The sequence below is a fragment of the Mastigoproctus giganteus genome, chromosome 7 (assembly GCF_048544385.1).
Source record: "Mastigoproctus giganteus isolate SK-2022 chromosome 7, ASM4854438v1, whole genome shotgun sequence".
Taxonomy (NCBI): domain Eukaryota; kingdom Metazoa; phylum Arthropoda; class Arachnida; order Uropygi; family Thelyphonidae; genus Mastigoproctus; species Mastigoproctus giganteus.
The window spans coordinates 6,812,805-6,826,570 of NC_143581.1; the positions used below are offsets into that span (position 1 = coordinate 6,812,805).

A 13,766-nucleotide genomic window follows, 5' to 3' on the forward strand; every position below is an offset into this window, starting at 1 on the left:
TTAGCCAGCGGGTAATTGATTGGTGGAACAGACTTCCATCCTTTGTTGTGGAAATTGATAGCCTAAATAAATTTAAGGCTGAGCTGGACAGGCATTTGGAATGAATGGAGGGGGTGAAATTGGAGGGTTTTTTTTTTTTTTTTTTTTTTTTGCTGATGCTGTATAAGCTTGCTTTCTTTCATCGTTTCATTGTATGCCTCTACTAATGCTATATCCATGCCTAATGAAAATTCAACCAGTAGCAAAATTACAGAAACTATGGGCTTTCAAAACTTCTCACTTTCTATTTTCTATAAAGGCCACAAAAGAATTTTATAAGGCAGAAAAAGATTAGAACAGGAAATCACATATACTCACATTCCACCAACACCTGCTCCTTCCATAGGTTCTTCTGGACATTCTGAAATAATTAAACTTGAATTTAGTATGGCAACAAAAATAAACTTCTTTCATTATCACATTAAACCTTCCAATATGAATAATACAATTTTGCAAGACTTTAGAAGAGTGGAACCAAAGGTATTAGAGCATGTGGAAACTGATACCTTCAGCTAAATTTGGTTCACTATAGATTTTTAGGTAACTTTCCTTTTTTACATTTCAAAATTCATAACGAAATTTACATCATATATGTCTTCACCATTCCAAATTTATAATTTATTACAGATAGGACAGCAAACAGTCCTGTCCTGTTTTGCTATTTTAATAATTATCATTTTCTTTCACATTTTTTTCATCCCCTACCTTCCTCCCATCTTATGTATTCTGATATGACAGCCTAATATTTGTTAATTCAGTCACTTCAATTTTACCTGAATTTATTTCATTCCATTTTCCATTAATAATTTTAAATGTTCCCTTGACTGTTTCTGGTTTAAAAATTTTTTGACTTCTTATTCTTGGTTGAATAGGGGTATTTGTGCCTAGTTCTCTTTCTCACAAGCAGGCCATGTCAGAAATACAACCATCTGGCATCATCTTTTTTTCTATGTTATCTTTCATTATTATCCTTCATATTTTTCTTCATATTACTTATTTTATCCAAATCTTCCTTTATTGCTCTCTTTCATATTTTTCTTATTTTACTTCTTGAAGTAAGGATCAACATTTGATTTTAGCATAGCTGCAAACTGTTGGCTTTCAAAAAGATGAAGATCAGGCAACTGTAAGCAGGAGGAAAAACAGGAGATTATATCTTACTTAAGAGAGGGAATTTTTTTGGAAGCAGGAGAAACAAGAATGTTTCTGAACAAATTCCACATGCTTTCAGGTTGTTAAGAGGAAGATACCTCATGTTGTAACATGTAGAACCAATGCTGAAAATGAGAGCAAGCTGCATTCATTTGCTTTCTTTTTTTAATTACAAAAGAATAAACATTCTTTCCCTATCTGTAAAATAGGATATAGCTTGGAATCACTTTGATTACTACCATCTATACCTAATGAAAATGACTCATTTTTCAGAGGTAATCACTGCCTTTTCGCCGACCGGGCTAGCCAGGTGGGTAAAGTGCCTGCCTGGCAACCCAAAGGTAGCGGGTTCGAATCCCACCTCGAGCTTTGATCAAAGTACAGTAAACCCCCGCTATTCGCGGTATCTGTATTCGCGGTTTCGCGTATTCGCAATCGCCAATTTAATATAAAATGAAACCTAAAAAAATGTGAATTTTAAAGCGCCGTGAATATTTTCCGGCATAAAAAACATGGGCGTGGCTCAAAACAGCGCTCAGTGGGTGGGGGGAGAGGGGTGAAAAAATTGCGAGCGTGGATGTTTCTCGCTAATCCATGTTCAGTATGTGTTAGTCATGGAAGGTTTCGTCGTTTGCTTTTAATTTATATGTTTATAAATTGAATAAATTTATCAATTTATAAATTGATATGCTCAAAAAAAATGATAAATCTACCATTTTGCAGTGTAAAACACACTTTTTCGAGTGTGTTAACGGAAGAAAGTGACTTTATTGTGGACAAGTTCTTTCTAACCCCTATAAAAATATGGCTACGAATAAAAAGAGAAATGTGAAAATTTCAAAGAAGGTGATGACATTAGCGAATAAAATTGAGTTATTAGACAAAATTTCTAATGGTGAAAATGTCTCCTCAGTGGCAAAACATTATAAAATCAATGAATCAACGGTACGATCAATCAAAAAATCGGAAGAAAAAAATCTGCCGTAGTGTCCGTGAAAACGCGCTAATTGTTTCAAAAATTTGCTCTGTAACTCGTGATGTTAAATTAGAAAAAATGGAAAAGGCTTTAAATCTGTGGATAGAAGACCGAACTCAAAATAAAATTCCGCTAAGTTCACTCATCATTCGCGAAAAGGCAAAACTCCTTTATCAACACTTTAGCGAAACTGGTGATAGCACTGGCGGGATAAGTTTTTTAGCTAGAAAAGGCACTGGTTTGAAAGATTTGTTTGAAATTTCTAATAAATATTACATTCAATATTAAATTGTTTCTTATTTTCATTTCAATACCATATGCATAATATGACTATGTACATAGTCATATTATGAAGGCACATATAATACATACATAGACAAAATTTTAGACTAGTTTTTCTTATATATTTCATACTTTGGAACGGAACCCCTTTATTACTATGGGAGCCATAACTCGGTATTCGCGACATTTCTCAGGAACGTAACCCCCGCGAATAGGGGGGTTTACTGCTGCAAAAACCTTGGGAGGTGCACTATGGCCACAGAAGCCGATGCGCCAACAACTACAAAAAAAAAAAAAAAAAAAAAACTGCCTTTTCTTTCTCTCTGTGCATTTTAACTAACAATGCCTGTTAGTTTTATTCTTCCACAATTACATTTTTTTTTTCTTCTTCTCTCTATTTCATTATCAGGAAGCACATTTTAATGCACTTGAATGTACTCAGAGAAAGATTATGCTCTATGACAAAAAAAAGAAATTAAATTGGATGCAAACAAAAATATCATATATTTTTGGATTTCTTGCATAGATGATGAATGCAAGAAATGCAATTTCAGTGCTACATCTATCTTGGCATTCTTTCCTGTTAACTGCAAGCTGTCATTATGCTTATTTATTTGCAAACGTTTTCAGATTTTACAATACGCAGAATACGTGTGTGTGTGTGTGTGTGTGTGTGTGTGTGTGTGTGTGTGTGTGTGTGTGTGTGTGTGTGTGTGTGTGTGTGTGTGTGTGTGCGCGCGCGCGCGCATATTAATGTCTCTTTGATTTTTCTATTGCAATTGACACTAGCACACATGATAGCTAATTTCTTCGCAATTGAAAATAAGAAATTCACAAAAATTGTAATTTTTTTCTATTATTATTAGTAGTAGTTGTGGCATATAATGCAAGAAAGCATACATCCATCCCTTTCAATAATTTGTTTACTTTTTCCCTTGAATTTATTCAAACTGCCTATTTTCACAACACCAGATGGAAGTTAGTTCCAACAATCAACCACCCAGATGAAGGAAAACCTCCAAACATTTATTGTGCAATCATCCTTCCTTCCTCAATCCAAATTTATGCCCCCTAATTATTATTATTGGCTATATGGCAATAAGGCAGCCTAAGACTTATGATGCACCAGCCAAAAAAAAAATTCCCAAGTTACCCAGAGAGAGAGAGAGAGTGTCAAAAGTAGAAAGGAATCACCAAGAAAGAGAAGAATGATGATATCCAGCTCAGGACCCTGGGTGTGCCAGGCCCATAATCACCAGATATGAGCCCCTGGAGTTAAATATCTGTAGTCTGAGAAAGAGGAAGAATTCTTGTATAGCACTGGAAAAACCCCCATGTTCTCCTGGCAGCCTGTCTGCACAATTATACTCAAGTCTTTTTCATTTTACATTCTTGTGCGTAGTAGCACAAAATTCCACAAGTGATGTGGAATTATTTTTTTTTTTTTTTTTTTTTTTTGGCTGATACTTATAATTATACTTGTACTGCATGGGTAGCATGGCTGATACTTATATCAGCCATGCTACCCAGGCAGTACCATATATTCGTCAATCTTTTATCAACTTTTATTGTCATTTCTCAGCCCATCTGCCTAAATAACTAAATAATGTCCCTCGTACAATATTAAACAATGCCCTCCAAATCCTTGGAGAAGAACTGCCTTTAGATTTATTTATCTTATACTGTGGCATGATTTATAAACATAGGAAAGGACTGCAGGTATCTATTATGGGAATTACAACAGATGCAGTTAGTAACTTGAAGACAGAATGGAAAAGATTATGGAGTGAAGTGGTTAGCATTTGGCAAAGTAGATGGAATGATTCTGTGCATAGTGAAGTCACAAAGAAGTATATTGAAAATGTTGAGTTTGCTTCTACTCAACCTTCTGTTTCATGGTTTGCACCAAGCATGTTTACGACATATTTATTAACAGGCCATGGATCTTTGAGGGCCAAACTTTGACAGAGGTTTGGAGCCAGATCCTTCTTGCACTTGTGGAGGACTGGATCCATGTTTTACTATTTTGTTTGCAATGTACAAACCATCGAGTATTGCTACTTAATCAGGTTTCAGGTCTAGCTGAGGAGAATGTAAAAATACTAGTTGAGAACAAAACAAACTTTGAGACTTTCCAGACCTTTGCAAAATCGGTCTTTAAGAAAAGACAAACTAAGAACTCAAATCCAAAATCGAATAGAAATCTGACAGCTGAGAAGTTAATATATGTTTGTATCCCATTAAATATAAATAGAATTTAAATATAGAATGACTTGTTGTAAGATATGTAAATTTAATTGTATTACTAGGATTTAGAGTTAAAATTCTATTATCTTGTACAAATATAAATATTTACTTTGCTAAGTTCATTGAAGTTTTTCAAATTGGCTTGTATCTGCTGAGGCTTGGATATTTTTCCACTAGGTGTTTTTTTTTTTTTTTTTTTTTGTTTTGCTGGTTTCCAGGTTTGAGCAACGTGGGGATGGGATTGCTGGCACCCACCGGTATTGCACTATTTCTGATGGGTGCGGGATTTGTGCACAAGGCACTAAGGTGATAGTAGACCCAGTCTCAGCCCTTGTGCCTGGGCGTGGGCAGTGGCTGCCTAAGTGTTGGCTGCTCCTGGTGGCAATGTGGACTGATACAAGCGACACACTATACACCAATACATAAATGTTGGCTGCAGAAAAACTCTTTGCAGAGTTTTTCTGCAGCAACACAGACATGCAAGGTGGAGATGGGCTTAGGCCTAGGAGCCACCCTTGATACAAGTAAAACACAAACACACGTGTTCACATATAATATAGTATCTTATATATGTATAATGAGAATGCTAATGTAAATAAAATTGTATATATATCTTCTTTGTAAGTTTTGTATATAATTTGTAAATAATTGTGTTTAAAATAAATGGAAATGGAAAAAAAAAAAAAAAAATGGAAGCCCATCTGGCTAATTTTTTAGATCTTGTTGCAGCAGCTTATCCTAAGTACTGTCATTAATCACCTGCCATCTTCAAACTTAGACATTAAGCCTGATATGCAATCATTAATAAATACAGAAAACAACAATAGGCCCAGCATTGAACCCTGGGAACTCCACTGATGATATTAGTCCATTAATAACCATGCTCTGTCTTCTCCCATTCAACCATCCCATTATCCAGACCAGTAACTTGTCTTAATGCCATGCTAGTCCAATTTGTACAGTGGTCTTTTATGTGCAACAGTCAAAAGCTTTCTTCAAATCCAAGTATATGTATCAAAATTATTTTCAGGAAATGTATGACGGGAGGTCATTCCAGAAAACAGAAATTGAAGGAATAAATGAGGAAGAAGAAAAGTTGGTCCTGTGAATTTGAAGTAGAACAATATAAGGATGTTGACTGGTTGGGGCACATGTTTGAAGTGGTTTGAAAAGAAAGGGGGCAATTATAGAAGCCAATTCAGAAGAACAGTGCACATAGAAGTGTCTATAGAAAAGACATGAAGCAGAAACAGAACACCCATGAGACAAAGAGAGGAGAGGTTTTGTAAGAGATGGGTCATTAATTCACCTGACTGTCCTCTTTTGAATGGAGTGGTCTAGAAGCATGACAAATTTTGGGGGCCACCCCATATGGATTTGAGATTTTGAGCAGTGTTGTTTAGAAGAAAAGTAACACTGAGAGTGAAAGAGAAAATCCAGTTTTTCATATGCGGAGGAAGAAATATTCATGATGTGCTAATGCCAAGTGAGACTAAAAATTAGGGTTTTTTTTTTTAGAAAACTGAGTGTCATTGAAATTAGTCACAGAAACAGTAAACTCCTTTTTTGCAACATATAAGACAGGACTGAATTTAGAAGGATTGAAATAAATTCCTTAAATCAGCATTTAAGGAATTGTGGTGGATATTCAAAAAAAGATGGTTTTGGCAAAGAAAGGTTCCTCAAACTGGAAGGCAGAATGCAATGTGCTATCACGAAACATATGGATAGGATTTCCAGTCAGTGGAAGGTCATTAATACACAAGAGTGGGAGAAAGAACTGAACCTTCCAGAAAACCAGCATAAGTTGAAAAGTTGGAAGACAGAGCCATCTACCATCATCTGCAGTGAGTAGTCAGAGAGAAAACTGAACACTGAATTGCAAAAAACAGTCAGAAATCCACAAGATGGATGCTTGTTTAAAAAAAACTTTATGCAAGACATCAACAAAAGCCTTGGAAATGTCAAGAGCAACTGCTTGAGCAACTGCCTGACTAAACTTTTCCATTGAATTTGTCCATAGATAGGTACCATAAGCCAAAATATCAGCAGTGGATAAACATTGATGGAACTGGATTTTTTTTTTTTTTTTAATGAAACCTCCAAGCACGAAAGGTATCAGAACCTATAGTACTTAGTACTGTGCATGGGTTGAGGGTCGAGAATGTAAAAGATTTTGAAAGAAGTTAACATTAGACTTGAATTTCTGTAGATTGTAATTTTCAGGAAATATGTAAGAAGGGAGGATTTAGGAACTAGCTAGATAAGAGAAATTTTCCAAGCAGAAGGAAAAACACCAACTGAATAAGAAAGTGTAAAAGCGGGACAGGGATCAGGAATGAGCACAGGACACAGAGCTTTTTTGGCATCAAGACTGTTTATATTTCTTCTGACATTAACACCTAGAATAAGAAAATGTAAAAAGGCAAACCAGAACAAGAGCAAGTTCAGAGAGCACAGGTTTCGAGAAGTTTGCTATGGAGTTCTTGCCTTATTCTAAGTGTAGTTTTCAGGTGCCAAAGAATAGAGCACTTTTGCAAGGTGCAATGCTGCTTTACTTACTATGTCAGTGCCAGCTTTCAATTTATTCTAATTACAATCCCCTCCCCCATTTCTCTTTGGCATCTTCTTTTAATCCTGCATCAGGCTGTTTAACTACAGTTTGATGTATCTAGCAGCAGCAGCACCTCACAGGCATAACCCTTGTTGTAGTTTGCAGTAAAATTGACAAAAAAGGTATATCCCACAGGTAGAAAGTGTTATTTGTAATCCATAAACATAAATTGAGAATACAGCTCCAACACCATCCTAATTTTTACACAACGTTTAATACACAAAAACAGAATACAAACTATCAGCTATTGTACATTCGGTTGTTAAAGAACTAAATGAAATGTAAGAAATCAATTTTGGTGAAAAATGTGACAAGACTGTAAATAAATTTGATTGGTGACTTGCCCGTAGTGTTTAGGGCTTTTAAAAGTTTTAGTAAATTAGGTAATGGAAATTAAAAAATTCTTTTAGACAAACAGTTAGCAACAACTGGAATAAACTACCACCCAATCTTGTAGAACTGGAAAGCATCAGTAAATAGAAGAAAGTTTTGGACAGCTATCTGGATGGAACCAGGTAACTTTTTTATAAGCTGATGCTGATAAAAGCCTGACCTCCTTGCACCAAATTTTCTTTAACAGTAATACTAACTGATCAGAAAAATTTGAAAATCACATTAAAAAATCAAAAATTTAACTGCACAAATACTTTAAGGATTACATTACAAATTCATGTAATTAACATTTATTTGTAATCTAATCCTTAATGCATTAGTACAATAAAGTTTAAGTGCTACTTTTTTTTTGCCAAAGTTACTCTCATGTACATTGTCTTTAAGAACTTATATTAGGTGTGAGCAAAAACCATAACAAAAAAGCTTATTTTCTTGTGCAGATATGGTCTAGTTTAGTAAAAGCTTCCAAGCCTGTAATTATTAATACCTTGTTTATTTTTCTTAGAAAAAGCAGTATTTTCTGAAAATCATTAAACTTAATTATGATTTTTTTTTTTTTACCTTCTGTTTTATCCTGACCTTTTCCCTCCTCTGTTTTATCTTCTTCTTCTGCTTCTGCAATTTCTGTTAGCTAAGATGAATGTGATTTAATAGAAAAAAATTAAACAATTATAAAAACCATTAAGAAACCACTTAGCATTATACTAAATATTATGCAATTAGGAACTTAATGTTTGTTTGTTTGTTATTTAGTTTTTAGGAGCATTAGCAACTAAGGCCATATTGCTCCGGGATATTCCCGGTGGTCATTCCCTGACCTTTCTGCATCCTCCATATTTGGTGGTGACGGGCTTGAACTAGGAACTTAATGTTGGTAAGTTATTCTGCAGATAAAACTTAATACACACACACACACATATATATATATATATAATCTAATGTGGTAACTAAGTGGGAGCAAAAGGCAGCTGAAAATCCAAAGATATTAATTAATCCAGCTTAAATAAAATCCCATTTACCAAAAAATATTACAAAATCTCTTCAGGATTATTATTTTTTTGTTTGTTTGTTTGTCTATTTTTTTTTTTTTTTTAAAGAAATCTATTCAGCGGAGATTTCTTTCACAAAATTTTTTAACTAAAAATTTCTCTAAGCTGTGGAAAAAAAATTGATCTGGAAAGCAGTCTATAATTTGTTAACTTCAAAAATCCTTGTATACTTGCCAGTTCATCAAACAAGGACCACTGTACATCAATTCTTTCTTCATTCATAATAGTGTCTGGAATGTTCTCACAAACTAACAGAACTGGTAATGCAAAACAACTATTGCATCTATTTCTTTATCTATGACACAAAGAAGTACTGGAAACTTGTCCACAAAAATATTTAAATTTTCTTTCTATTCTTCTTTCAGAGAGAACTGCTTTTATTTCTTATTTCATATGATGCATTGACAACTGAAGAAATTTATGCTACCTCAGAATTTATAAGAATATTTTCAATGGGAACTTTGCACCATGTAGTCACATACACAGTCAAAAAGTAGAAATAGTGGCATGTGATGCAAGAAAGCAGTGTATGAGCTTCTGCAACATCAGCCAAAAAAAAAAAAAAAAAAAAAAAATCATACAACCATTCCCTCTAAATGTTTGTCCAGTTCCTCCTTAAATTTATTTAACCTATCAACTTCCACAACAACAGATGGCAGTTTGTTCCAACAATTAACCACCCACTGGCTAAAGGCAAATTTCCGCACATCTATTCTACATCTGCTTTTCCTTAATTTGAATTTATGCCCCATTATCTGAACAAGTGAAAGAATCCCATCATAATTCAGCATGCTAAACCCATTCAAGGCCTTCTACACCTCAATCAGATCAACGCGCAGGTGCCTAGTCTCCAGCCGCTGCAATTTACAGAACTTAAGCCTCTCTTGGTAAGAGGATCCCTTCATTCGCCTCACCAATCTTGTTGCCATTCTCTGTAAACACTCAAGCAAATCTACATCCATCCTAAAATGTGGCCTCCAGATCTGTATGCAGTATTTAAGGCGTGGCCTGACTATTGCCTTATGCAGAGGGACAACCACATTCTTTTCCCTCCTAGCAAAATTCCTATATATCATTGACAAAACCCTGCCCAGGCAGCCTGTATGCATTGCTCAGAAAACTTCATATCTGACTGCACAATTACTCCCAGGTCTTTTTCATTTTCTACCAGCTTAAGTGTAGTACCACACAATTGGTACGTTTCTCTGCGGTTACTTCTATCCTTATGCAGTACTTTGCAATTGTCAAGGTTAAACTTCAGTTGCCACTTCTCAGGCAATCTGCCCAAATTTTCTAGATCCTGTTGCAGTAACACACTGCCATTACTGTCATTAACAACCCTGCCGACTTTGTATCATCTGCAAACATCGACACTAAGCCTGATATACCTTAATCAATATCATTGATAAATATACAAAACAACAGAGGACCCAACACCGAAACCTGTGGGTCTCCACTAATAACATTGGTCCACGAAGATCAGCACCCATTGATTACCACCCTCTGTCTTCTCCCACTCAACCATCCTTTTATTCATTGTAGCAACTTACCCTTAATACTATTCTGCTCCAATTTGTACAATAGTCTTCCATGCACAACAGTGTCAAAAGCTTTCCTGAAATCCAAATATATGATATCAAAATCATTTTTTGCATCCAGTTCCTTTGTAACCACATCATAATATCCTATCAAATTTGTCAGACAAGACTTTCCCTTAACAAACCCATGCTGTGTCTGAATTATTGCTGCAGTCTTGTCTAGATGATCCTGCAATGCATCTTTAACCAGTGACTCCATTATTTTACCTGGAACAGAAGTTAAACTAACTGGTCTGTAATTACTCGTGTCACCCTTAATTCCCCTTTGTGAAGGGGATACATTTGCACATCTCCAGTCTGTGGGGACTTCCCGTGAGTCCAAGGATGTTCTCAAAATTATGGCTCGGGGTTTTCTTACTTCCTTTGCGGCCTCCTTTAATATAACTGGATAGATCCCATCCACCCCAGGTGCCTTTCTTATGTTTTTCAACAAGTTCTCCTTATTTCTCCTTTCATTCATCTTACTAAATCCTGTCAAAGCCATATAACCCTCTATCAAGTCATCACTGAGGTGCCTGGTTGCCAAGCTCTGTAGCTCCCATAATTAGAATCTTTCCTCATACAGTCGTCCTGCTGCCGATCCCACCATTCGAGTTTGGACCCTTTCAAGAAGATCAATATCTTTTTTTAGATGAGGTCTCCATACTTGAACACAATATTCCAAATGTGGTCTTACAACAGCCTTATACCGTGGGATTATGACCTCCCAGTCTCTACAGGATAACTTCAATAAATCATTGATAGGACACTATGGGCTTTTCTGGCTGCTAGTTTACAATGCTCAGAAAACTTCATATCTTCCCTATTATAACTCCCAGATCCCTTTTTGCTTTTACTGTTTTTAATTCAACCCCACTAAGCTTATAATTTACTTTGGGATTGCTATTTCCCCAAGTGGTATAAGTGACCTTGCATTTTCAGCATTAAAACATAGGTGCCACTTTTCTGACCAACTTTAGCATTAGCAGAGGCATTTGATGTAAGAAAGCAAGCTTATGCAGCATCAGCCAGGAGGAAAAAAAAACAAAAAAAAAAAACACTTCCACTTCTTCACCCCTCCATTCATTTGAAATACCTGTCCAGCTGAGCCTTAAATTTATTTAGGCTATCAACTTCCACAACAAGGGATGGAAGTCTGTTCCACCAACCAACTACCCGCTGGCTAAACACAAATTTCTGGACATCTATCCTACATCTGTCTTTCCTCAACTTGCAATCTGTTCAATTCGTCCTGAAGGAGCGCTGCTTCATATTGATCATTAACAACTCCACCAATCTTTACGTTGTCTGCAAATTTGGACAAAGACTTCTATCCCAAAGCTGATGTTGTTTATGAACATAAAAAACAACAGTGGTCCAAGAACTGATCCTTGGGAGACCCCCACTTCTGAATTTACACCAATTTGAAGAATGTCCATTAATCACAAACCTCTGCATTCTGCCCTGCACCCACCCAGCAATTCATCTTAGAATTTTTAAGGTAATCCCAACATGTTTCAGCTTATGCAGTAAACTCTCATGAGGGACTAAGTCAAATACCTTGCTAAAATCCAAATAAACTATTTAGCATTAGTAGAGGCATATGATGCAAGAAAGCAAGCTTATGCAGCATCAGCCAACCTGTCCAGCTCAGCCTTAAATTTATTTAGGCTATCAACTTCCACAACAAAGGCTAGAAGTCTGTTCCACCAACCAACTACCTGCTGGCAAAAGGCAAACCTCCGCACATCTATCCTACATCTGCCTGTCCACAATCTAATTTACGCCCTCTCAGGTGATAATTCTGAGCAAGAGGAAGAAATCCCATCGGCACTGAGCATGCTCAAACCATTCAAGGCTTTATACACCTCTATCAGATCACCTCGCCGGTGCCTAGTCTCCAGACACTGCAATTTGCAAGACTTAAGCCTTGCTTTGTAAGAGCAGGGAAGCATTCAAAGAATTTATCTTGGAAGCTACTAGGCTTTACATACCAACTAAGTACTTGCTCACTTGCTTTAGACTCCATGATAGCAGTAAAAATGCCCATGAAGTTAGATACATAGTGGTAAATTTGCTCCTTGAGGTTGTCAGAGACATTCTCTCAAAAAAATGCAGACAAGCTGTGCTTGCTGCCTCGGAATCTAAAACGCTGATGGAACTGATATTCGGGTGATATCCAAGTCAAGCGGACCCAATTTCGGCGAAGTCTGGACGGTCTGTGACACCCAAATCCTCTGCCTGCACCTTCACAATGGTGGGATTGCTAATAATCCTGGGTATAACCTCCATGCACAAGCACTGTGGGTATAACACAAGCAACGTAAGAAGGAGTCGAGGTGTGGCACCCACACCACACAACACCACACGGAGCAATGCTGCCCCTCTGTGTTACCAGGCAATACTAGGTGGTAGATGACTCTCATCAACTGGTGCAATACCACCACTTTGCTTAGCCTCACTTATGTTTAGCCTCTACAGCTAAGTTCCGGTCAACCATTCCCCATCTCTTCGATCATGTAGTATGACTGATGAATTTTGAGGTTATGATCAACATCAATGCGAGATCCAATCTTCCTTACATTTCAAGGGTACAGCTCTAAAACGGTGTTCGCAGGCCTGCCGCTAGTTAATACACCGGACCGAACCTATTGGTAACTCTCTAGGAGGCTTCCGGATAAGCTAGTGTATAAACTTGCTACCTCTACTCTGCCAGATAGTGACTGGAGGGAGTTCGAGAAGTGTATATGCGGAGGGGAAGGATATTGTTGAGTTCACGTTATGTCAAAGATCTGGATATATTCTTACCATGTGTATGCCTATCCAAAAATTTCATTACTTCATACAGCATAGCCCCCCACTTTTTCTTACTATTGAATACACCATGAATTGTCAAACTAATAGAGTAAGCTTATCTGCGAAAAGATCTAAACCTCCCAAACACTTCCTAGTTAATTTCACGAATATATGTGATCTCGATTCTAATCACAACAATGTCCATTTCCACTTGCAGTCTGCCAAACCCCATGTACTTTTTCTGACAGAATCACAGTTATCAGTTAATTCAACTACTGCTCAACTCAGTTACCCAAATTATTCGCTGTATGATTCCTTTTGCCTCGAAGCTGGTACTTGTGCATATGTCCGTTCTGATATTCCCTGTCAGAGACTTAGTAATTTGGAATCTTCTCTGGCTTAAAATATATCTACCTCATTCTGTCAAATTCATCTGTTGTCTCTACCATTCTCCAAACTCCACTAATCACTTGGAGCTCTTTGAATTTCTCTCTTTGCAACTTGACTTTCTCCAGTCCAACTTTCCTAACAGTGAGTTAATTTTTCTTGGTGATTTTAATGTTCACAACTCCAGCTGGCTTCCATTTTCTAGTCACACTGATCAAGGTGACCGAGATGCTGAGGCTTTTGCAATTACCAAT

At 36.6% G+C, this 13,766-nt stretch overlaps 1 protein-coding gene across 1 annotated transcript in view; it reads right to left on the minus strand.

Annotated features, from left to right (window-relative positions):
* The window catches only part of LOC150082462 (piezo-type mechanosensitive ion channel component-like), an 861,219-nt gene that overhangs the window by 133,669 nt on the left and 713,784 nt on the right, over positions 1 to 13,766 (minus strand). Inside the window, 2 exon segments of the mRNA XM_090377768.1 lie at positions 358 to 400; positions 8,265 to 8,334. Of these exon segments, the coding sequence (XP_090233894.1) occupies positions 358 to 400; positions 8,265 to 8,334 (113 nt within the window).